General features: G+C 40.1%; 1 protein-coding gene across 2 annotated transcripts in view; it reads left to right on the forward strand.

The window, feature by feature from the left end:
* Positions 1–27,280, forward strand: part of FILIP1 (filamin A interacting protein 1) — a 180,534-nt gene that overhangs the window by 45,972 nt on the left and 107,282 nt on the right. For both annotated transcript variants that reach the window (XM_079780849.1, XM_079780848.1), the window contains exon 2: positions 23,053–23,334. In XM_079780849.1, the coding sequence (XP_079636975.1) occupies positions 23,059–23,334 (276 nt within the window). In that variant the 5' untranslated portion in view covers positions 23,053–23,058. The remainder of the gene's footprint in view (positions 1–23,052; positions 23,335–27,280) is intronic.

The following is a 27,280-nucleotide window of genomic DNA, read 5'->3' on the forward strand; positions in this document are numbered from 1 at the left end:
GCTCTCCCATGAGGCATCCCTGGCCAGGAGGACTGCTGTAATGAGGAGTGTGAGGAAGATGAGAAAGCCAATATCCTTACGAACTAAGCTTTATTTCTAATAAAAGACAAGAACACAAGAACAAAACATTGACTTCAATTCAAACTCCAGCTTGTTTTCTTTACAGAGGCCATTTGCTTTGTCCATACAAACGCACATATTTCCTCCCTAGCTTATTGTCACATACTTTAAGAAGGGGAATTCTTGCCTTCTGACTTTTTTTCTCTTTCTCTCTGCTTAGAAACACCACAATACTGGGGACTGAGGCTTGGCTTTATCCTTGTCAGACTGAGGGAGGGAGACGTGAAGGAAGCAGCCAGTGATGCTAGGTTTATTTGATGCATCTGTCTTTCCTACTTCTGCCTTCCTTTGCGGGGAAATGTCTGCACCACCATTCTGCCTGCGTGGAAAAGGGCGAGCAGGGGCTGAGGCGGCAGCAGTAACTTGGCCCTTTCTCAGGGGCGCGCTGGAGCCAACTGGCACTGGCTGGCAGGAGCTGACTGCGCATCTCGTCTCAGTTCTGCATTCAGTGATGTCATGTTGGTAGCTTGCAATTGGCCACGATGGGGGTATGGAAATCTGAAAATGCGACAATCTGGGCTTCTGTTAATCTCCCAGAGGCCTGGAGAGTCCTTCTTCACCTATCCCCAAAGGCTTTCTGCCGGGGTCCAGAGAAACGTCACTAAACCTCTGACATATTATGAGCACAAGATGACAGCCCACAATGAGTAAGAAAGAGATGAATTCTTCACTTGTGCCATCATCAAGAGATAGCTTGAGGGCAGGGCTTTATTGGTTTTATAATCTCTATGAGCAACCATTTAAAGCTCCATCCAGGAAGTGTCAATAGATGACAGAAGTGTCGTTTCTAAGCAAATGCAGGTTCAAGATAATCTACAACTCCTTGTTCCAACTTTCAACCAGACGACTCGCACGAGATCTCCTGTCCCCAGTAGAAACTCAGGAGCCACGTCTGCTCCCAACTTTGGTACATCCACAGTTACAGTGGAGGGTTTTTGTAGTAGCGACTTCTGTAACCCATGTGTCTTCTATGATAATGACTTCACGGGGATGCTGGCCCCACCATTGCCTTTCGTGTGTGTGGAGTATGAGTGGTATCGAACCCTGGAGGCTTCTGTGCTTCCTGAGATCTCTTCTTTGTTGCCTTTGATGACATCTCAGCAGCTTCGATGATTCCAGGAGAGGCCACTGGCAGCAAGAACAAGAGAGAAGACAATGTCAGAAAGTCTCTCGGTGGCTGACAGGACAGCATTGAGGAGCACAGTTATTCACCCCTCTCCTTTGGGGACTTCTAGAAACTGCTGAGTAAGGGTCTTTGAGGAGAATCTGCAGTCCCCAGAAAGAGGTGGGTGCAGAGTTTGAGGCCATACATTTACTTCCAGGTTACTAGTACTGTGGTTCCAGGAGACCTGATGTCAAGGTCTCAATCTGTGAAACAGCAGAGGGACAACAATGTGGAACTCAGTGTAATTTAGCTGTATAACTTAACTGTTGGTCAAGCCACTAACAATCAGTTATTCATTCATATTTCAAGACAAAAAAAGGCAAAGAAATCCTCAATGACGTACCATCCTCCTCTAAAGAAAAGTGAACAAAATTATAGGGGCCATTGCACATATGACATAATTTGCTAGAATACAAAAGACTTTCTCAATTTTTTAAAAGAGCACATTAAATATTCACTCTCTTTGAGCCATTGTGGATAAAACCTATACCACTTGCATAGGGAAGGTGCTCAATAGTGTTTTTGTGGAACTGGCCTTGAGATATTAATATAAACTTATTCTTTCATAATAAACTTTAAAAAATTTACCTGGAAATAACTCATTCAGCCAACCAGCTGACATGGGCAAAAGATATTACTAGTTTCTCTATTTGCTTTCATGACTTATCTATTCAGTTGGAATAATTTTACTAGACTGTGAGGTCCATGATATCACAAAGCACCTAGAATTATTTTCTTTACTCAGTGCCTGGCACTTTGAAATCACTTAATAAGTATGCACTGAATAAAAATAATAAAGTGGATCTTGAAAATAATTTTACTGACAATAGTACCATGAATTCTAGCTTTAAATTTAGTTTTGAGCAAGAAATTTTAAAGTGACAATGAAAGTTCATTCTAAAATTTCCTTTTCAGTGATGCATATATATGTAGGGTGTGCTAATTATCTCTATATATAAAAGCCTAAGTGACCGTACAACCGAACAACCGGTCAACTGGTCGCTATGATGCATACTGACCACCAGGGGACAGACGCTCAATGCACAGGATTGGGCTCCCTCCTGTCAGGATTGGGCATGTGGGGATTGGGCCAAACGGGCTATCCGACATCCCCTGAGGGGTCCCGGATTACGAGAGGGTGCAGGCCAGGCTGAGGGGCCCCACCAGTGCAGGAATTGATGCACCGGGCCTCTAGTAAATATATAAGTGACAAAACTATTTAATGAAAACAGTGGGACTGTTTTGGTAAAATCTAAACAGCCTACCAAATGTAGGGCATGATTGGTTTCTAATCTAAGTGAAATCTGTGGAGAAGTAGAAAACCTCTAATTCTGTGGTTCTGGCCAGGACTTTTGTTTGAGCAAAATCCAGCTATTTATAATCCTTAGAAGAGAAACTCTATTTTCACACAATTCTTATGTCAGTATCTTTTGCATAATGTATTGTGCAATATTTTTAAAAAAGTAGTTCTCAGATCTTCTGAGGTTTTGATTTTGTGTGTGTGTGTGTGTCTGTGTGCCTGTTTTATATTTTTTCTTATGCTCCCACTAGTCATTGGGAACATTTCCTTAGGACAGAGGTATAGAGAAGACAGGGATGTTTAGGGCCATTACCTCAGTTGGCCTAGGAGTCCAATAAAGCAGGCTCATTCTCTCCCTAGGACAACTGGCTGTGTGGGGTGTTGGGGAAAACTTTTTGTTCACAGGCTATGCCACCTCTCTACTCTGGTTTGTCAGCTGTCTGGCAAATCTTTGTCTTTGGCCACAAACGTCATAAGATGAGAGGATATGGATGACTGAAGGCAAACACATCACTACTCCTAGAAAAGCAATCTTCAATTTGTGTTCTGTGCATGGTGAGTCATGCTAGTATACTAAGAACAGAGGAGGACAGAAAACAAGGGGGAGGAAGGTAGAGGACACCCTCCCTGGGTACAAATTTGGAAAATACTCACTTTGGGCATTTTTGTTGGCTTGAATGGCAGCTGATGAAAATGAAATGTCAACAAAATAAGAAAGTAGTATTGAATTACTGGGAAAGTATTTTTTTCTCATGGCTACATGAGAAACAGACTTTACTATTTATGTACATTTTACTTTTTAGACATTAAAATTATAGGAACAAAGCCAAAATTAAAAATAACCTGTGTTTTGTACTTTCTCCATGCCTAACTATAGAACATTCCTTGACCTTCCTCTACCCTTGTTCCCACTATTTAGCTACCATGATGACCACCAAGGTTCACTGTTGTTGTTTTTCTGATGTGAAAGGATAACAGTGAGGGACAAACCGAAGGCTGAACATGCAAACGCAGAATGCAGTCTTATTGTAAATTGCAGCTTGCCTGAGTTAATCCATTATGTTTTGTGATACACATAATTAGTATTTTGCTGCATTCGTCCTCTATTTTGAACTTCTCCTAAGTCTACATCAGGCCACCGAACAGCTATTTGCTTTTGTTTATGTTCTTCCCTTAGCCTGGAAGGAGCTTATTCATTCCCCGGGGTCCAGTTGGAGGGCCATGATCTGAGAAATACTCAGTCCTCAAAGCGTGCCCCTCTGTGTAATCTATAGCCATTTGTCTTTGCATGTTTCCAGTTTTTATGAGCTCAGGAGTTATTCATGACTAGGTCTAGTTAATCCTCAGATCCAAGACTGCTTTTAAGGCATTTCCCAAGCTTCCTTCTAACTTTTAAACCTGTTTAAATGTCTGTTTTATAGAACAATTGTCACAAGGGAAATCATTAGGTATAAACTTCCATTATATTTATTTATTATGTTTATTAATATTTATGTATTTAGTTTTTTCTATTGTTAGATATAATTTATAATATGCCTAATACACTAAGAACTTTATCCTAACACTTATTTATAAATAAATATACAAATATTGGGATAAGTGATTACATTTTTGTTCAATCTTCTTAAATTAATTGAGACTTGTTTTGTGACCTAACATGTGGTCTATCTTAGAAAATGTTTTATGTGCTCTTGAAAAGAATGCATATGTTTTGGGGTGGAATGTTCTGTAAGTATCTATTGTCTCTTTGTTCTAATGTTTTATTTAAGGCCACTGTTTTCTTATGGACTGTCTGTCTGGATGATCTATCTATTGATGTAAGTGGGATGTTAAAATCTCCTACTATTATTGTACTAGAGGCCTGGTGCATAAAATTCATGCACTCGGGGTAGGGGTGGGGGCGGTCCCTCAGCCTGGCCTGCGCCCTCTTGCAGTCCAGGAGCCCATAGGGAGTGGGCCTAAGCCATCAGTCGGACATCCTTAGCGCTTGCCAGCCATGAGCCCGGATTCTGGCTGAGCGGTGCTCCCCCTGTGGGAGCGCACTGACCACCAGGGGGCAGCTCCTGCATTGAGCATCTGCCCCCTGGTGGTCAGTGCGCATCATAGCAACTGGTCGTTCCACTGTTTGGCTGATTTGCATATTAGCCTTTTATTATATGGGATTGTTATCAATCTCTCCCTTTATTTCCATTAATATTTGCTTTACGTATTTAGTGCTCCTATGTTGGGTGTGCAGATGTTTACAAGTGTTACACCCTTTTGTTGGATTGATTCTTTTATCATTATATAATGCTGTTAGTTGTCTCTTGTTAAAATCTTTGTTTTATAGTCTATTTTGTCTGATATCAGTATCACTTATCCCAGCTTTTTTTTTTTTTATGTTTCCATTTGCATGCACTGTCTTTTTCCATCTTTTCATTTTCAATCTGTGCATGTCTTTCTATCTTAAGTATTAGTAGGCAGCATAGGCACAAGTCTTGTGTGTGTGTTTTTCCAATCCATTCAGCCATCCTATGTCTTTTGACTCGAGCATTTAGTCCTCTTACATTGAAGTAATTATTGATACGTTTGTAGTTATTGCCATTTTATTAATTGTTTCCTGTTTGCTTTTGCAGTTCTTCTCTGTTCCTTTCTTCTTCTGCTCTATTCTCTTGTACATTGATGAAATTTTTTTTTTCTGATTTGCTTGGATTTCTTTCTCTTTATTTTTTGTGTTTCTATTGTAGGTTTTGGTTTGTGGTTACCATCAGATTCATCGATAACAAGCTTTGTTTATAGCAATCTATTTAAGTTGATGGTTGTTTAAGTTCAAATGCATTTTAAAAGCACTTCATTTTTTACTCACAACCCCACATTTATGTTAATAATATTGTATTTTACATTTGTGTGTGTGTGCATATCCCTTAATTTATGATTGTGGTTACATATGATCTTACTACTTTTAACTTTTAACCTTCCTACTAGCTTTATAATTGGTCATTCTACTTCTTTTACTAAATGTTGGCCTTTATCAGTGACATTATTTTCCTTTCTGGTATTTTATTATTTTTAGTGTTGGCATTTCCTTTTCCACTTAAAAATGTTCCTTTAAAATTTCTGGTAGTGCTGGTTTAGTGGTAATGAACTCCTTTAGTTTTTGCTTGTCTGGGAAACTATTTCTCCTTCAATTCTGTACCATAATTTTGCTTGGTGGAGTATTCTTGTGTTTTTTTCTTTTCTTTTTTTTCCTTTCATCACTTTGAATATATTGTGCCATTCCTTTTGGTCTGCAAAATTTCTGCTGAAAATTACCTTATAGTCTTATGGGAGCTCCCTTGTATGTAACTAGCTGCTTTTTTCTTGATACTTTTAAGATTTTCTCTTCATCTTTAACTTGTGGCTTTTTATTACGATGTATCTTGGTGTGGGTCTTTTTGGATTCATCTTGTTTGAGACTCTCTTTGCTTCCTGGACTTAGATGTCTGTTTCCTTCACCAGGTTAGGGAATTTTTCAGCTTTCATTTCTTCAAATAGGTTTTGTGCCACTCTCTCTCTCTCTCTCTTCTTTTGGAATCCCAACAATGCAGATGTTAGTATGCTTGATTTCCCCAGAGGTGCCTTAAATTATCCTTATGTTTAAAATTTTTCTTTTTGCTATACCAGTTGGGCGATTTTACTACCTTGTCTTCCTGATTGATGATTTATTCTTCTGCATCATCAAATGTGCTGTTGAATCCCTCTAATATATATATAACTGAAATATATATATATATATATATATATATATATATATATATATATATATATATATAAAATTTCAGTTATTGTGTTATTCAGTTCTGACTGGCTCCTTTTACTTTCTGTGTCATTGATGAAGTTTTCACTGAGTTCATCTATTCCTCTCCCAATTTCACTGTGCATCTTTAAAACCATTGTTTTGAACTCTATCTGGTAGATTGTTTGCCTCTGTTTTGTTCAGTTGTTTTTCTGGGGTTTTGACCTTTTCTTTAACTTGGAACATACTCTTCCACCTCCTTACTTATGTTTGTCTGTATGTATTAGATAACTCTGCTACATCTCCTGGTCTTGAAAGAATGATCTTAAATAGAAGGTGTCCTGTGGGACTAGTGCACCAATCCTCCCTGGTCACCAGAGCCAAGTGCTCCACAGGTGTCCCCTCTGTGGGTTGTGTGTGCCCTCCTGCAGTAGTTGGGCTGTAATTGCAGGTGCAGTGGTAGGTGAGTTTGGTCCTCAGGCTGACTGGCTGTGAGGACTGACCATATGACTGTGGATGATCTGCATGGAGAGGAATCTCTTTGGCGGGGCTCTGGTGCCAACTGAGGCTTCTCTTTGTGTGTGTTGGTTGGGGAGCTGCTTGTGTAGAGCTCTGGTGTAGTTGCTGTTTTTGTGAGGCTTGTGACCACTTGGGAGAGATTATGAAGTGAGCCAAGGTCAGCTGCCACTTACGCTGGGCGTGGGGACTCTTGGGAAAGTCTGCAATGCCAGCCAAGGCTGACTGCCACCTGTGCTGAGCTTGGGAGCATTTGGAAAAGACTGTGCTGCAAGCTGAGGCCAGCTGCTGCTTGTGCTGGACTTGAGGGCATTTTGGAAAGACTGTGATGCAAACCAAGGCTGGCCACCACTTGTATGCAGGGTTTGGAGTCACTTAGAAGGGGCTCCAGCATGGGCTAGCAGAATGGGTGGGCAGAATCTCAGGGGAACACCGGGGTGGGGTGGACAGTGTTAGCTAGGAGAGTATGACTGATTTGGTTCCTGCTGTGCCTGGCAAGCCAGTTTGAAGCACAACAACAACTACAAAAAAGGAAACCAAGGAAGAGTGGTGCCCATCAGTGCTTCCATCCCCAGAAAGAGTTTAGGCCCTTGTCCTAAAGTTAGTCAACTTAATTCCTCCCCATATGACCCAGGTACTTCTCGAACTGCTGCTTCTACTTTGGAACCTGAAACAAGTGACTTTGTGCAAAAGCCCTTTAAGAACAGCATCATTGCCTGGTCTGTGTGGCTCTGTGGTTGAGCATAGACCTATGAACAGTTTGATTCTTGGTCAGGGCACATGCCTGAGTTGCAGGCTTGATCCTTAGTAGGGGTTGTGTAGAAGGCAGCCAAACAATGATTCTCTCTCATCATTGATATCTCTCTCTCTCTCTCTCTCACTCTCCCTTTCTCTCTGAAATTAATAAAAACATATTTAAAAGATTTTTTAAACAACAGTATCATCTCCCAAAGCCTTTTAATCTCTCTTGGATATAATCCTTGATGTTTTACAAAATAAGGTATTTTAGGGACTCCTCTTCCGGGCATTGCTGCCCTGGGCTGAGAAGTCTGGTGGGGGGCTTGGACCCCCTTGCTTCTCAGGAGAATCAATGTGGTTCAGATATTCCTCCTATTTGTGAGTCACCACACTGGGTGTGAATCCTAACCAGAGTTGTACCTGTCCCCTAGCCTGTCTCCATGTGGCTTCTTCTTTATAGCCTTAGTTGTAGGAATTCTGTTCAGCTACTCTTCATGTGGCTCTCTGCCATAGTTCTTCTATATATTTTGTTGTAATTTTGATGTGTTTGTGATAGGACATGTGTTCAGAGTCTCTCTACTCCATCATCTTGATGCTGCCTCCTCTTAGACTATGACATACTTGAGGGAAGAACATATTTTATTATTATTATTACTACTATTATTATTTTGTGATTGCTTGCACCAGCAAGGTTCTTGTGTGCTTGTTATTTGGAATAGTGGTGCACAAAAACAGTTTGTGGAATGAAATAAAACCCACAGTTTTCAAGTTCAGAAAGCCAGGGGGCTAAGAGTAAAAGATCAGTGTGGTTTCTACCGAGACTATTGCAGAATGTCCTCTCCACCTTTCTCAGGTTAATTTAGGAAGTGGTCCCCAGTGGGTGACTATTAGGCCCTCCAAATGAGTCCTTGCCTCTGACCTGGCTTGAAGATCTCTTGATGCCTCTGCCACCTCTGCTGTTTCCAACATTGACCAGGCATACTTCCACAAATCCTCCCCCTCCTACTGCATGGCCAGTTCGCAAAGCAAAGCCCCAGCTTCTTAGCCTTTCCTGGTTTGTTTACATTTGTGTCTTTATTGCAGGCCCCTTCCAGCTTCAGCTTTGGCTGCATGTCCATCCATGGAGGCATCTTCAACATCTTATTCTCTCCTTTGCACAATATTCCCTCTTCCCTTGCAATGTGACATTGTCCTTGGATCAAGTTTGTGACAGACTGCAGCTTTTTTCTTTTGGACAATTCCTTTCCGGGAGTTTCTTAGACCACCCAGCACTTAGAGTCTGCTTCTCATCTCTATTCCCTCCCCCATGCATTTCTGCCTGCCATCCAGTTTGTCCAGACAGGACCCAAACTCAAATGGTTTCCAAAGACAGGTGGGTAATAACCAGGTGAAGCTGCTGGAGTGTTTGCATATTAAACCCATAGGGGGAATCATTACTAAATATTTTCTCCTTTTTTTTTCTTTTTCTTGATACACAAAACTTTTGATGTAGCTTTTGTTTCTCTCCTTAGGTACGGAGAGGAATTTCTAGAGGAAAAACATAGTGCAAATGTAGTAATAAATAAATGGCAATTGACTCTTGGATCTCAATGTTCATAGGTCATGGAGAGTGGTTAAGGATGAATGGTGAACTAGCGAGTACATGCTCCATTTAAATGGGCCAGCCATGACTCAACTCAAGCTAAATGTCATTACATAGCAAGATAGGCTCAATAGCGACAGATCCTCTGATTGTTTTTTTCAATAAAATCTGAACAATCTAGATTATTTTGTAAAAACTTCTGATAAAATGTGTCTGCTACACATACACACACACACACACACACACACACACACACACACCCCATATCTGCAAAGAGGTTTTGGCCTATAGGGCATTATTTTGTAACCTACAAGTCTATCCCCTCAAACATGGCACCTGCTGGAGTATGAGTAATAAGTAGGCCTGTAATCAGTCATGCAAACAGTTACAATTAATATGATCTTTTTCAGCTGAGCCTAGTATTTCTAGGTTAAGTGATGAGAAAAACAGAGTTTCCAGTTGAATTTGTAGACATGCTGAGGCTTCTCTGCAATTATCTGGATCTTAGTCCTGCCTTGCCCTACTGTTGGTTCTCAGTGTGGGGGCCGAGGACTGACAGCATTAGCATCACCTGGGAACTTGTTAGAAATGCAGACGCTTAGGCGCCACCCCAGACCCATGGAATCAGAAACGCTGGGGGTGGGGCCCGACAACCTGTGTGCTTATAAGCCCTCCAGGTGATTCTGATGTACTCTGAAGTTTGAGGAGCTCTAGGACTTCAGAGGAGCTTCTCTACCTGCAATATGCTCCTGGAGCCCCGGCAGGCAGGTAGAACCCCAGTCTTCCTGCTCCCCTACCCTGAGCACCAGGTTTTAGGAGCCACGGCACATCTGCTCTGTAAACTCTGGGTTCAGCTTGGCTCTCCAAAAAGGAATGTTGGACTAAGACACAAAATAGGATAGTGGAGAAAAGGGGATTTTGGAATTCAGCATGTTCAGAGGGAAGAGGAGAAAAAAATATATGTTCCCAGATTTCTTACCCTCCATCTCCCATGGCTTATTGTACATAGAAGAACAGCCTAGTGGTATGAGTTAAAGAAATCTTGTCCTCGCCCTACCTTCAACCCAACCTCTCTTACAAATGGCTACTTCTATTTTAATTTCAAGCACTAGAGTTAGTAAAGGGTTAATTTCATTCACTAGGGTTAATACAGACTAAGGAATATGGAGTTAGGGCAGTCACGCTACTAAGTGATTTAAATTTAGCCAGGTTGATTTCTTAACACCGTCCTGAGATTCTGGAAGAGTGAGAGTTCAGTAGGTGGGTGAGGGGTCATGTTTGGGCTTAGGGTACACTTCAGGCAAGTGTGGGCTGGGAAGTCCCCTGGTGGAGTAGAATGAGATCACTGGGATCTCATTTTTATCATTTTAGTGAAAGGCATAGGTGAGAAACATAGGTGGGGAAATAGGAAAGGCTCCTAAAAGAGAGTAATGAGGGCCAGAGAAAGACAATGGATAGACTTGTATCTTTCCTCTTATCAAAACTCCTCATCAACCAACCCCCCTCTCAGATGTCCTGTGCAATTATTGCATTGTTGGAAAGTCCCTGAACTCGGGTTGCTTCCAGGCCCCAGTATGAGTCTTATTTCTTGCTTTTCTTTTTCAAAGCTGGAGTAGGAACAAGAGCGATTTAAAGGAAAACTGCTTTACATCTATTGCCTGAAAGTCTTACAGTACTTTATGGTTTATAAAACTGTAACCAGTGTTATGTTTCACATCCCATAAAACTCAAGGGCATAATCCCAATATTTTATTTCTTTATAACTGAATTCAACTTTGCTCTTTAGTTACCTCTTCAATATCCCTTTCCTATAATCCCCACCTGAGGTAGAGAATTTAACCTGGACATTTCCTGGTAAGTTCAATTTTATCTCGTAATTTTTTTTTTCAGTTAAATTCAATAGATATAGGTCAGTCCTAGAACAAATCAGAATTCCATTTCAGTCTCTCCTTTCTCTCCTCCCAAGCTATTCACTTCACATACAAATTGTGCTTCATCTGTGGGGAAGGGAGGAGGACAGGTTAGTTCCTGGTGGAACTAACAGGGTGGGACCACCTCCAGTATCTGATTGAGATTGCCGGCTGTACTGCTGCCAGGACTGGCCACATAATTTAGGGGGCCCATGCATAAGAAAAATGTGCGGCCTCTAGTTACAAAATAATTAAGAATTTCAAGACAGTGCTCGACTGATGTGGTTTAACAGTTGTGCGTCCACCCAGGAACCAAGAGGTCACTGGTTTGATTCCCAGTCAGGGCCCTTGCCCAGGTTGCAGGCTTGATCTCCAGTAGCGGGTGTGCAGGAGACAGCCGATCGATGATGTTTCACTCTCATCGATGTTTCGATCTCTCTATCCCTTTCCCTTCCTCTCTCTCTAAAATTCAATAAAGGAAAAAAGAAAAAAAAGAATTTCAAGACAGCAACAGCAGAGCATTTAACCGAGTGTGGGCCCTGTGCCGCCTCTGAAACCAGTCCTACCTGTGTGCTCTGTTGTCATCTCCCAGCCTGGCTCCTGGTGAAAGTAATCGCCACGGCTCTTTCTGGGGATGTTTCCTGTCTCTCCTGCTCTCTTGGAACCTTACCATAACTCTCACAGGTGCTGCGTGTTTCCTGAAGTGTAGCTGCACCTTCGGTTTCTCCCCAGCTTTCGTGGTCTGCGTTGAAGCCCTCTGCCTGGGTGACTCTTCTACCAGCATGTCGCTGCCTCTCCTAGCTACCTCCCACCTTGCTGGGCACGTGGCCACTTCTGTATGTCTTCCAAATACTTGGTGAACATCAGTCTCCACCACCCACTTTGTACAGACACCTGCTGTTAAGTCTGTTGTTTATCTGCATTTCCTATGGCGTGACTAATGCCAGTGGAAATCCTACTCTGAAACGTTAGCATGTCAGGTTCTTCCACCTTAGATTCCTCAAACTTTGCGAAGGAACCCTTTATATTATATATCCTCCCTCAACTTATCTGGAAGAGAAGAATAGGATAGGTGGGCAAATAGCATAGCTACAACATAATCCGCCCCCCCCTCATTTTTAGCCACTGGGTGTGAGGGGGTGGGAGTGACAGGAACCATTTCCACTTCTCCCACTTTAAATGCACCCATCAATCATATTTGTCACACAGTCTAAATCAGGGTTGGCAAACTAAGGGCCAGGGTTCAAATCCATCCACACCCATTTGTTTGTGTATTATCTATGGCTGCGTTCATCCTACAATAGCATAGTTGAATAGATGCAACAGAGACCACATGACTTGCAAAGTCCAAAATATTAAGTATTTACTTATCCCTTTACAGAAAAAGTTTGCTGACCCTGTGCTAGACATCACAGTTGAAAATAAAGTGTCTTTGTCTCTGATGGTACCTATATTGGGTGTTGAGTGGTGTTTGATGACCCCATAGTTAATCTGCCACTGATTAATGCTCCCTGCATTACTACTGCTAGTAAATACTTTTACGTACATACAGAGAGTAGAACAGGCATTATGATTCCACATACACATAGTGGGTAGAACAGGTATTATTATTATTATCATTTTACAGAAGAAAAAACGATGGGTTGGAGATGTGATTCTTTGGTTTATTTAAACCTTTCTCTTGAGGTTAAGTCCTAGCTTGTCCTAGCTTCCAGAAGAAGTGACTATGGGGTTAGAGGTGGGGGGCACAGCTCTCTTAATTCCTTGGAGTTAATAGCAAACAGTTCCAGGAGGATTCAGCATGTTAGGAAAACAAATGCTAAGGATTTTGATGTATGAGGTCATGGGTCACCTTAAGGTCCACTGTGGGGTTGGGTGGTATGACTAGAGGGTGGAAAAGAGAGGTGGCTATGGATCATTAGGTTAGAAAGAATTATTCCAAAAGATGGTGACTCATCTTCTTACATACTTCCTGCCCACACACTGAGTCTGAAACTTGTGCATTGTGGTAGCATGACATTTTAGATAAATTCCTAATGCACCTTAATTAGCTAATCTCAAAGTTCTCTTTACAGTTCTTGCCAGCTTTTGCATGCAGAGCAATCAAGGTTATGAAGATTGGTTGAATGACATAGAGTTTACAGCCCCTTCACACAGCATCTTTAAAAATCAGATAAACATTTTTGGTGACCTAGTGGCTTCAGTTGCTTTTCTAGAATGTGTTTCAATAGGAATAATTTCTCCTTTACTCCTTGCTTGGTTGTAAAGTAGCTAGGCTCTGTTTTTAATTTAGGCTCCCCATACTCTGATCTAATCCAAGGGACGCTTGGGGACTGTTAGAAAAGACATGAGTCAGGAGGAGTTCAAAATAGACACAACCCATGACCCCATACATTACAAGTGGTTTTAAGTTGTTCTTTTATGTTAAGAAATGGTCTAGAGATTTAAAGGAAGAGGCATTTAAAGGACACCTGAATACAATTGGCCTATGTGCAGGCAATTAGAATGCATGAAGTCATCGTCAGCACACAGCTATGTGCAGTATTTCATTTTCTCTCCTGTCAGCATGAAGCCGTGATATCAGCCAAACCACTGCACGTCTTTTTCCTTGAGGAGATTAATCCGTCTTGTTAACATTGACCAGCAGTTGTGATTTGCCTCACATTTCTTGAAAATGCAATCAAATTATTTGAGAATATTTGCAACATAAAGACAAACATTTTTTTCCTAACAGGTAATTTTGTGCAGTTGGCTCACTAGAATAAAATCAGCTTCTGCACAAAGTAGAATTTTTCTCAATTTGCCTAATTGAAAAAATCAGTTCAATTTATATCCAGTCGAGTAACAGTTGTTATATGCCTGAAGTCTTAGTGACTTTGCCAATTCCGAAAATGTCAAAAGTCAGAACTGCAATGGCAAAGTTACTCTTCAGCTCCTTGAAAATCTCAAGCTCTGAGAAGTAGAAAGGCAGGGTGAGGGGAGCATGGGGAAGAGATTGTGGTCTTAGAAGAATAAGGTTCTTCTAAGATTGTGGGGTTACACAGGTAGAAGTTAGAGGAAAGAATCTACTGGTGATACTACACTCTGTGCCTAAATGTATTTCAGCCCCATGAAACAGTGCCTGTGAATTCTTTGCTATCGCAGTAGTTCTGATATGGTGGTAAAAGCTTCCACCCATATTTCTCCATGCACCTGGAAAACCCAAACATTCTAGTTCAGGCTTTCCAGGTACTGGCCATATTGTTTTGGACAAATAAATAAATCTCTCTAAGCCTCACTGGCCTTATCCTATATAATCCTATGTAATAAAAAAAGAAACATATAAATTGACTGTACCTCTGCTACGCTCACCAGCCAATCAGGAGTGAGTATGCAAATTAACCCAACAAAGATGGTGGGCTAATTTGCATGCACAGGTGCTGGGCGGAGAGCAGAGCCGGAGAGCCGGAGGAGAGTGGAGCGGCTTGGGGAACTTGGCTCCCCAAACTGCCAGACAGAGAGCAGAGAGGGAGAGCTGGCGGCTTGGAGGACTTGGCAGAGCAGGAGGCCGTGGGATGGAGACAGAGCAGGAAGGGAAAACCAAGAGGGTGGGGACCACCAGGAATGCTGGGAATCGTAGCTCTGGTGGCAGATGGATCTCCTAGACACTAGAGCAAAGTGAGCCTGGAACAAGTTACTGTTTCAGTGGGGGATGGAGGGAAAGCAAAGGTGAGAGACATAAGTAAAATCAGAGTGTCTAGGAAAAATTAAAGGGAAGATATCCTAAAACTTCCAGGAAATCTCCACCAATGAAGCAAAGAAAATAAAAAAAGCCTCTATTATTCTGTGAGCAACAAACCCAACTGGGTTGGGTTCTCAGACTATTCGCTCATATGATTGCAAAGACAGAAACTCCCGGATTAGAGAGGGCTCCCCTGAGGGCTCCCAGATTGGAGAGGGTGCAGGTCGGGCTGAGGGGACCCCCCAACCCCCCCCCCCCCCATGCACGAATCTTCGTGTACTGGGCCCCTAGTCTTTTATAAGAAGAATAATTATAGTACCTGCTTTATGGATTGTTATGAGGATTTCATGAGATGGTACTCTAGATATGTGTACTTAACCCAGTGCCCAGAGCATAATAAGCTCTGTAGTGAATGTCAGCAACTATTATTGTGAATAAAAGTAATATTTAAGAATAATTGATCAAATATATACTGCTGAGATAAAGTCTAAGGTATTTGTCTTCTGGTGATGAAATATAGGAAGGAAATCTAGTCCTGGCAAACCAGAAATCTGGTGATTTTCCAGAGATGTCCTCTTTGTTAGATGAAAAAAACAAATATTTAGAACTCAAATTAAATGATGACCTGTGGCCACAGGTACTATTAAATTGTCTGAAAAAATTATAGTGCTCAAACAGAAAGAATATAGGTAAAATTTATTGGAAAACTTAAATTTGAGGGCCTTAACTCTTTTTATGTAATCAATGACCATTGATTATATACTATGTCTAGTGGATAGTGACATCAGAATTACAAAAAATCAAGTATCATAAATAAAACAATATTTAAAATGTATTTGAGGTTAAAGGATGAATCATTGATGTTGAAAATGCCAGAAAAAGTTGTTATTTTGTCATTACTTTACATAATACTATATTTCTAGATGGTTAAGTGCTTTTCTCTTTATTACAATTGACAGTAGCCTTATTTCTGCGATGGAAAATAACAAGAAAAACCCCCCACCATGTTATAGATGCTAAAAATTAATATAAAGAGGTAAACTAATACCCCTTTTTATAAAAATGTTGGTAATAAAGGTCACTCTATTTTACATTCAAAGCTTTAAAACCCTCAAATGGTACTCTCATTTAGACCCAGGTCTCTAACTTTAAAAGATTTTTTTATTTCTTGGTAGTTCCCTGATCTTTTCTCTTGTTTGTTGTTGTGTTTTTTTTTTGTTTTGTTTTGTTTTGTTTTATTTTTTCTTTTTCTAGAAATCTTTTCTAGGTCTGCTGTTATCTAAGGATATTAAAGCTAATTTCATAAGATATTTAATCATGGATTTAGACTAGGGTAGAATAACATTTTTCTAACTTGTCACAGTTATAATATTTTCCTAGAACTTTTTTCCCCCCAATTTCTTACCTCTGACAGGATACAAGTCAAACACCCAATTTGCTTGGGCTTTAAAAGGATATTGCCTTTGCCCCACTTGAATGACTAGTAAAGACATACGAGTCCAATAGGCAAAGTGAAAAGGCGTACCTTGAACTTTTGATCACAACTTCGCAGTGACTTCAAGAAAATCCCCTTTCTTGAATTCTAACTTTCATAAAATTACTTAGAAGAATTTTCGGTTGGTCTGAATAGTTGATCTGTTCTAGTAGAATGAAAATGCCTTAAATAAACAAAAACCCTGGTTATTTTGAGAGTTTTATGACTATTAGATAATGAGAATCAAAAAAAAAAAGAAGTCAATATGGCTTGTTGCATAAGTAGGATGAAGAATATTTTTTAAAATTACAAAGGAAATTTAAGGGCAAACATAGTAACACTTATGAACAGTCTTTGCTATTAGAATGAGTAATAATCTCGTGAGAAATGCTTGAACATTTCATGAGTTGGGATATTTATAACTAGAGTAATCCGAGCAAATAAGATACGCAGAGGGAATAATCTGACATTGATGGAGTATGAACTAGTTGATTTGATTGGTCTTTAGCATCTTAAAATTCACATAAAACTAGAACAGATGTTTCCTTTTGCCTTTAGTTTTGGGTGCTTTGGGTATTGTCATTTATGTTGAAAAGAAAGAATTAGGACAGTTCCTTGCTAATAATGTTCTGGAAGCCTCACTTGCAGTGGGCCTTTTGCCAGGCCACACTGTCAAAAGTAGGCTTTTCTGTAATTGTGTGCTTTCCTTTTTATTATGTACTATATTTTTCCTTATAATTCTATAAAGTAATTTAAAAATAGGAATTATATAAATAAAATGACTGCAACATTTCACCCTGTGCACTATGTAGGTTCTTGAAAAAGTATATAGATAAAATAAAAGCAGGAACAGACAGGGGTTGGATACTTGAGAATCATAGGAAAGCTGCCAAAACCTAATTCATGCAGAAAAGGAGTTTTTGTTGGTAGGAATGGGAGTGTTGTGACCTACATTGAATTATAACATGAAAAGACAAATCTAAAAGGTGAGAGCAGGAGTGAAAGTGCTGGGGAAATATGTAAAACTTTAGACAATAAATAAATTTTTTTTAAAAAGTGGTGGGGAAAATCAAGGTCACAATTTGCAGGAGCTAATGAAGATGGGAACTAGAGTGGGTATTTAATGGTTGTAGACTTCTTCTTTATCCTTTTTAAATATATATATATATATATTTATATTTAAATATATATATATATATATTTATATATATATATATACAAATATATATATATATATATATTTGTATTGATTTTAGAGAGGAAGGAAGAGGGAGAGAGATAGAAACATCGGTGATGGTAGAGAATCATTGATCAGCTGCTTCCTGCACGCCCCCCACCGGGGATGAGTCCACAACCTGGGCATGCGCCCTGACTGGGAATCGAACTGTGACTTCCTGGTTCATAGGTCCACACTCAACCACTGAGCCATGCCCGCTATGCATTTATCCTTTTCTTTTTACTTGTTCAAATGCTCTAGAAATACTTGTTAGTTCATCATAAATGATCCAATGTCTTCATAAACATTTTCTGATTCCTAGGATATCATTCATCTGACAGTATGGTCTAGTTATTGCCCAATTTCTGTGGGTTGGGGGGTGAAGAATGGAAGAGAGATGATCACAGATGAAAGAGGAAGGTTTGGAATAACATTTAGTCTTTCTTTTCTTTACACCCTCGTCAGCAAATTCCATGCAAAGTATTGCTAACTAATTACTATGAAAGGAAAAGTAAGTGTATTTTGTAAATTATGTTAGGATAATTTGCTTATTAAGAGAAGAATCTGTGCCCCAAATTATATTGATTAAAAACACACACATTACAAATCTGATGTGATTCTTTGGTTTATTTAAACCTTTCTCTTGCGGAGAACTTTCTTTGAGGGGTCTGCACTAAGACGAAGCAAAGGCGTTCTTGGCTTCCTTCAGAAAGTTTATTACCTTATGTGTCCGAAACTTGCAGCCATGCGATCAACTATTAAGCCTACAGAGTGCCAGATGCCTTTTCTGTTACCTGTCTGCAACTCCTCTCAGCACAATGGACAGGATTTGGCCAGCTCTGATGAAATGTTTACTATTGTTCCGCTCTGGGGCTTTTCACACAATAAGTCTATGATGGTCCCTGTTTAGACTTTGCATCTTGTTTTTATAACCTGTATCCTTAATAATTGACCAGGTTCCTTCTCCAGTAGATTTAAGATATGTATTTTTATTGATTTCAGGGAGGAAGGGAGAGGGAGAGAGAGATAGAAACATCAACGATGAGAGAGAATCACTGATCGGCTGCCGCCTGCACACCCCACACTGGGGACTGAGCCTGCAACCCAGGCATGTACCCTGACCAGGAATCAAACTGTGACCTTCTGGTTCATAGGTCGACACTCAACCACTGAGCCACACAGGCCAGGTGGCAGTAGGTTAATGATTTTAGAAAAAGTATTTTTATTTAGCAAACTACAGTAGGTCCTCAGGTTATGTGGGAGATCCATTCCTGTGGCATGATGTAACGCGATTTTCGCCATAAGTCGGAACCCACCTACATAAGGACCTATGTCACTCACATGGAACACATACACAGCAGTAATGAAGTGAAACAGTAAAAAAAATTTAAAAGAAAGAGAACAATTCCTGACCCTTACTTGTGGTAAATAAATAATAAAAAAACATAAAGCACATATGTACATACGTCGAAATGACGGAACTTTTTTATAAATAAACTAGAGGCCTGGTGAACAAAATTTGTGCATGGGGCGGGAGGGGGGGGAGGGCCCTCAGCCTGGCCTGCACCCTCTCCAATTTGGGACCCCTCGGGGGATGTCTGACATCCCTCTCACAATCCGGGACCGCTGGCTCTTAACCGCTCACCTGCCGGCCTGATCACCCCTAACCACCTCTGCCTCAGCCCCCACCACCATGGCTTTTTCCGGAAAAATTAGCATATTACCCTTTTATTAGTATAGATGGGAGATGGCGACGTAACCATGAAACAACTTACGTCGAGTCCAACATAACCCGAGGACTGTCTGTAATTTCAATTGCTGTGTGAGTTTTGCATGGAGGAAGACATGAATTTCTCCAACTCTGTAATGTGAAGTGAAAAAACATTGCCTTAGTAAGCATTTGTAGATTTATCTGGATCATCTAATTTACAGGGTATTCCTCTCCTCCAATTTGTATGTGTTTAACCAGTTAACTACCACACGTCCAAAACGGAAACCATGATATTTTGAATTTAATTTAAAAAATCAATTTGCAATTAATATTATAATAAATATATTACTCACAATTCAGGTGTTCTTGAATATTTTCAGCTGAAAATTCTCATGAAAAATTATTTTAAAGTTGGTCAGGGCTGCCACTTAGGGAAAACACATTTTTTTTATAGACGCGCATGCCATGTGGGAAAGGTCCTCCACTTGTGTCTACAGATGCTGAAGGCGTCCAATGGGTTAAGAACTTAAGGGAAAGCCTTACAGTGAGTAGGTATTTGGAATCAGACCTGGGTTCAAATCCTAGTTCTCCTATTCACTAGGAGTAGCTGTGTAATCCAGAAAAATATATTGAATTTCTTTAAACCTTAGTGGTCTCATCTTTAAAATCTCACATCATAGGGTTGATATGAGTATTAACTTAAATTAGATGTTGTATGTAAAATGCTTAACATACTATGTACGACTTCAGAAACAATAAGTGAGAGCTATTATAATAAGGAAGAGTATGAATGCCTCTAGATGTGATACATGGAAGTTCTCTATTGTCTGGACATTTTCTCCTTACAAAACAGAAAAAGGTGGCTTAATGTGGACATTATTGATGATAGACTTGGTTACACTATTGAGAAACTATGTTTTTCTACCTCACATGTTGTCTAATTCCTTCCTAAAACATTACTTGACTAGTTTGTTATCTCTGAGTGCTTTCGCATTCCTGAGATAGAACAGGTGTTGATTGCTGACTTTGTTGTGGAGATAAAGATAGTAAACCCCATTTGGCTTATCAAAAAAGGACTAACATCCATGTGCAGATGTCAGAGGAAAGCAATGAATGTGAAATTTCAGTGTCACAGTGGAAAAATATTTGCTAAGACATTAACATCATGGATCTAGCACATGAGATTTTCCATTAGCCAAAGTAAATTAAGGTGGAAGAAAATAGGGAACTCAAGATTTTGACCTGATATAATATAATTAGATAATTCTAAAATGTGTTTTATTCTGTAATGGATCAATTCTGTAATTAATTAATTCAATAATTAATGTTCATCAATGAATTAATATAATCCTGTAAAAAACTTTTAATGCTATAATAAAGTTTATTTTAAAATACTAATATCAGACTAAAATTTTTAGAAAGAACTAACTATAGAGTTGGTATAAGAAAATACCATTTTCTGCATGTTTGCAAATACAATTGATTAAGTAAATGCATGTCACATACAGATAGATATGCATTTATTCTATTTTAGGAATAGTCTAGTGTTGTAGATACTATAAAAGATGCATAAAATCCAGGGAAATAAGACATAAACACATGCTACAGTCAAAGACAAATGTGTATGATTAAAGCTAAGTATAATTAAGTTTAATACATTACCCCTCACTTCCTATGCTTTGAGAACCATCTTCTGGAATTCCTATTAACCCATGATCTAAGCTGAAGTTGTCAAATCAATATTTGATGTACCATTCCAAAGAGCCTTAAGATCTTATAGAGAAAGTTATTTCAGATAAAAGGAATTCACATGTGGTATGGAGTCACAGGGAGTCACAATTCAATTTGGGAAGCCCATGTGTCTTAGCTATGATGTGTACCAGGTCAAGAGTTAAATTTGAAACTTTCTATTCATCACCTCTTTTTTCTTTGGCTCGGGGCTGAAAGCAGCCCACTCTGCCCACAAACAAGCTGTGATGAAATACAGTAGGTCTGCTCTGAAGGGCTCTGGCTCCCATTACAAAGAAACATCTCGTCTTTGTTCATCATCAAAGCACAAAAGATGCTCTAAAATTCCAAGGACAAATCACTGAATTAACCAGAAAACAAGGTGCCATGGTTAAGGACCACCTTTTTGTGTTTATGTTGTTCATAGTTAGGGTGCTGTAGAACGTTCACACACATTCACACACACACACACACACACACACACACACACACACACACACACACACACAGTATGAGTTTACTTTAAAAAAGAAGCATGAATGTAGATTTCAAGATTTGTTGGAAGAATTGAATATTCGCTATCTGAAAGGAAACACCACACTATTTATTTTTCTATTATAAACCTAGTGTTTTGAAAAACTTTCCTTAGTTTCTTAAATATGATTTGGGTTCATAAAGGAAATTTACTTTCAGAAAACAACATCCTTGTAGTTTATCTGGAATGAGTCATGAAAATCTTGCCGCTTAGCTGTTCAGAGAAAGGACTATTTATACTGTGAGTTCTAAATAAGTCCATGCACTAACCTTCTATATTTAAGGGTGTAGGCAAAATTTGTAGTGCAGCCCCCAGGATATTGGAACTCTCTTCATAGCACTTTGAATCCTAGCTTTTGAGTTCATTATATTTACAACATACCTGTTGGTTAAGTTCTTTTGCTCAGAGACTGACAGATCATCTGTAAAACATTCATCATGGAATGACTCAAAGGTGCTTCCCACAGGACAAGTTAGCTGCTGCTTTGTTGTTGTTTTTTCTTCTGTATTTTGCCTCAAAATATACTGTTTAAAATTTTGATTTTGTAGTTGATCTGTTTTCTCCCAATTCTTTGTGCTTTTATTCACATTCCTGTAAATGACTGACATTAAGAAAACAAAAGCAACAACCTGCTTTTGAAAACAAGAGGCTATGGAAAATAGAATTCCGCATCACCACCCTCTCCCCTTTGCTTTTCCCGTCCCCTCTCTCCATGCCAGCCCCTCTCCAACCTTTGTGGGTTTCTCTGCACGTTGTGACTTCCATTTGGTTCCTGCCAGGGTTTGAGGTTTGAATTTTCTGATGAAGTTAGAATCACTTTTTAAAAAATAAAAAGTTTTATTTTACAACTTTAGATTCACAGAATTGTTGCAAAGATAATACTGGGGGTTCCCAAATACCCCACACCCAGTTTCCTCTATATTTAGCATCTTACATTAGTCTGATACATTCATCATAATTAGTAAACCCATATTGATACATTATAATTGACTCAAGTCCATACTTCAGAGTTCCTTGATTTTCCCCTAATGTCACTTTTCTGTTGCAGGATCCCACCCTGGATGCCATATTACATGTAGTTGTCATGTGTCCTTAGTCTCCTCTTGGCTGTGACAGTTTTTCAGTTTTTCTTGTTTTTTATTACCTTGATAGATTCAAAGATTATTGGTCATGAATTTTATAGAGTGTCTCTCATTTGGGATCTGTCTGATGTTTTTCTCATTATTAAACTTGGGTAATGTTTTGAGGGAGCAAGACCACAAAGATAAAGTTCCTTGCTTATCATTTTCTATCAAAGATACATACTATAAACATGACTTATTACTGTTGATGTTGACCTTGATCATTTGGTTTGAGAAATTTGTCAGGTTAGAATCACATTTTCACTTTTTCTTAAAGACCATCAAGGCATTTTTCTGAAGATTTAAAAAGTACATTAGTTAAAGCTATAAGGAAGCTAACTGGAACTGATCTTTTGTTTTTTCTTTATTGGGGATGTTGTAAAGCTGCAACAAGTTTTTAAGTAGTTAGAAAAAATATAATTTCAATGGTGGTAAAAACATCTAATCTTTCTTTGTGTTAGGTGGGAATGAGATCCCGAAACCAGGGTGGTGAAAGTTCATCCAACGGGCATATCTCTTGCCCCAAATCCTCCATCATAAGCAATGTTGATGATAAAAGTCTCTCAGAAGATGCAAAAAAGAAGAACAAATCAAATAGAAAGGAAGATGATGTCATGGCCTCAGGAACTGTCAAACGACACCTAAAACCATCTGGAGAAAGTGAAAAAAAGAATAAGAAATCCTTGGAGTTATCCAAAGAAGACCTCATCCAGCTACTCAGTATAATGGAAGGAGAGTTGCAGGTAGAGTCAAATTTTCTAAACTATTGTGTTTTTAGTTTCTAAGCTATAAAATAAGAGACTATGAACCTGTCTGTCTCACTGAATTACTAACTTCATGGGGAAAGGGGCTATGCTTTTCTTACTCATTTTTAAATCTCTACTGTCTGGCATCAGTTTGCACTGAATATAAATTTGTTGAATGAAAAAATAAATGAATAGCTGATTTCAAGCTTCTCTAGAAGCAGAAAATTTCTTCATGATATGAGTTTGGTAATAATTTAACACAGGCCCCTATACTTAGTAGTAGGTAATCTAATTTAATTAGGTAGCTTATTTAATTTACCCTTTGACTGTGGTTAAAAATCAGAGAATTCATGATTATTAAAAGACCAAGATCAAGTGTCACTTTTGATTTTTTCCAGAAGGTAGAGCAAAAGAGAGATCAAGAGACAGAGGAAAGAAAGAGGGAGAAAGGGAGGGAAAGAGAAAGAAGGCTTTGTTTAAACCAGCCTTACACTTTTCTTATTTTTGTAAGTTTCAGCTTAATGTCATAGGATTTGAGATGCACACAAATAAGCAGAACATTGCGTTATGAAGACCTACTACTTTCACAAAGTATTTTCAAGTCTATTATCTCATTCAATATCAATAAAAATGTGGGTATCATTATCTATTATATATATCCATATATATAAAAGGCTAATATGCTAAGTGTCCGTCCGACTGGTAGCTGTGATGTGCACTATCCACCATGGGGCAGACCCTCAACGCAGGAGCTGCCAAGCTGCAGTGACTTAGCAGCAGCTGTTCTCAGGTGACGCACCCCAAAACCAGAGAGAAGGGAGCCCAATTCCTCGCAGGGACATGCAATTCCACCTTTGGCTGGGATTATGTTGTTGCTGGGGCACTGTGGGCCCTGAATCTGGTTTACTGCACACTTGCGTTAGCATTACACACCCTGTATGACAGCAACTTTGCAGAGTGCCCTTTCACATTCTGGGACCTCTCGGGGGATGTCAGAGAGCCAGTTTTGGCCTAATCCCCACAGGCCAGGCCAAGAGACCCCACCTGCTGGAGGGACCCCGCTCACTCCACAGATACCCTTCGAGCCATGGCGCCACCCCAAGTGCGGCCGGCCAGGGAGGGACCATGGGAGGTTGGCTCCAGGGCATGTCTGGCCCTTCTCGTCCAGTCCTGCCCCACTGGCCACCTTCTAATTAATTTCCTTTCAATGTGCACGAATCCGTGCACCGGGTCACTAGTATTTTATAATGAGGAAACTGAGGTCCAGAAGGGTTAGGGGTTTGTCCAGATCTCATCTTAGGCCTCCTCCTTCTTGGTCCAGTGCTCTTTCCACAGCCTGTTCTCACCAACCTTCTGTAGCTACCTGAGCCATGTCCCCCATTCAGTGTCTGTTCTTAAGGACCCAAGAGGGAGTTGGGATTCTTCTGAGTACCTGAGCTCTAGACAGTTATATTTCTGGAAGTAGGGAAACCATAACTTTTTTTTCTGGTCTGTGTTGGGTGGGGGGTGGGGTGGAGGAGAAGATGACTTAAGAGTGGAGATGATATTTTCCTTTTTGTTTTTGTTAGGCTCTAGGGCAATGATTTTCAACTGGTGTGCTGGAAGAATTTTTTAAGACATATAATACCTGACTATTTAGTCAGGATCATTGACCTCTGTTCCTTTAAGATTGTCAAGTGAAAAAATGACAATAGTCAACCCAAACAATAGCTGTCCAGTGTAAATGAATCAAAATTATAACTATTTTTTGTCAGATTGACAAAAAATATATTTTTTGGCATGCAGCAGAATTTAAGTAATTACTTTATGTGTGCCATGAGATGAAAAAGGTTGGATACTAGAGAAATACTAATGATTGTTTGAGATAAACCTTTGTTTGGAGCTGTTAGCATCAGAGGTATTATTTTCAACCTACCCTAATCTGTTCCTGTTCTCATCTGTGTGTGCACATAGATAAGGAAACCCCTGGGGTGAAGAGAAATAGAAAACATTTCATAACTCAAATTTAAACAAACAAACAAACCTGATTGGGCTTACCATTTACCTTTGGATAAAAATCATATTTGCATTTCACACTGAAAGATGAAATTTTCCAGAGCACCACCATTACTAAAAATAGCTTCACCACTCAGAAATGTGGTTAATGTTTTGTCTATTAACAATTATTGTGTAAGGAGGCAGAACATATTAGTTCAACTTTTTAAGCTGCCCCCAGCAGATGTTATTGACCTGAGTGGAAGGTACAATGGCTGCTTTTGAAATCACAAAACAATGTCACTTCTCTCTAGGCAGGGTGGCCTGTGTGGAGCTGGTGGCTCTTCCAGACTCCAATTTCTGCAGAAGGCTGTTATATCATGGTGGATTCTGAAAGGCATTTAAGGTTCATGTGGCTTTTATGTTCATCGTGTTGCCAGATATGAATCCATAGCCTGGGCTTTCAAATACAGGGTGAGGTACACATAGGTTTACAGTTGTTTGCATGGAAAAGAATACAATAATTAATAAATAATAATAGAATAAACTCTGTGTTCCATGTACTCACAACTGTAAACTTACTTTTGCCCCACCCCTGTATAGACCCACATACCTAGGACATCAAAGAAATTAGCAAGAAAACTCCAAAGAAATAGATTTTGCTCTCCATTAATTTTTATGAATACAGGATACCTTAACTTACACAATAGATGTATTTCTGAGCAGTAATAAGTAAGTAAAAAGTGTAAGATACTTGTTGGGAAGGTAGTGAATGAAAAGAGACATGAAACACCTGATGTTTTAAGGAATTCCATGGTGCATTCATTTGCAAAGCAAATAATTCATCCTCCACATACTTATATGTGCTCACATGCATATGTAAGTATGTGTACTTATAAATGCAGATTGTGCAATATTAGACTTGTTAAAATGAGGATGTTCCTATATTTAGAGCTGACGATATTTGTTCTTGTAGCCGACACCTGTACTTTATTAGCATTATCACATGGGTGTGTGGGGGGGTGTTGCAGCTAAGAGTGGGAGGCAGTTGGCATTAGCAATCATGAGTAGGCTGGTAAAAATGTGGCAGCTATGTGCCAGGTTTGCCAGACTAAAGATAAGAAAACAAATCTATATAAAGATTTTGTATTGAGAGGAGAGGCAGGGATATGCCTTGTGAGGCAAGTTATCCCAGCTCAGGCCTATACTAGTATGCCATTTGGCTCGACATGTCTGAGCATTTAGTGTGTTGTCTCCTAGACTTTCACAGTCTACCTATCACTCTTCCTTTATAGAGTGGCCATACATGACTCATATACCCTTCCTCTGGAGGTGGTGTTCCAAGATTCTACAAAATATTGGGTCCGACAGGCATTTTGAGATATCTTACTTACCTCTTTTATACTATACTAGAGGCCCAGTGCACGAATTGTGCATGGGTGGGGTCTGACTTGCCCAGTCCCAATTGGGGTGGATCGGGGCTGGGCCTGTCAGGAGGAGGAGATGGCAAGAGGTTGGCCAGCTGGCCCACCCCAATTGGGGCCTGATCAGGGCCGGGCTGGCTGAGTGAAGGGGCTGTGGGCGTTTGGCCGCTGGGACCCACCGCCAATTGTGGTTGGGGGGACAATTGGGGGCAGGGCTGGCCAGCCCCACCCATGATGGTATGGGGGGACTGATCTGGGGTGGGGCCGGGTGGGGGAAGGGGTTGCAGGAGGTTGGCCAGCCAGCCCTGCCCCCAATTGGGGTGGGGGTGTGATCAGGGGTGGGACAGCCAGGGGGAGGGGCTGCAGGAGGTTGGCCACCCAGCCTTGCCCCCTATTGGGGTGGGGGTGTGTGATCAGGGGTGGGCCAGCCAGGGGAGGAACTGTGGGCCTGTCATGGTGGGGCTGGCTGATTGGGAGTGGGACTGGCAAGGGGGGAAGGAAGGGGGCATTTGGCCTACCGCCCTGCCTTTTATTGGGATGGGAGA

The sequence above is a fragment of the Cnephaeus nilssonii genome (assembly GCF_951640355.1).
Source record: "Cnephaeus nilssonii genome assembly, chromosome: 9".
In the NCBI taxonomy this organism is placed as follows: Eukaryota; Metazoa; Chordata; class Mammalia; order Chiroptera; family Vespertilionidae; genus Cnephaeus; species Cnephaeus nilssonii.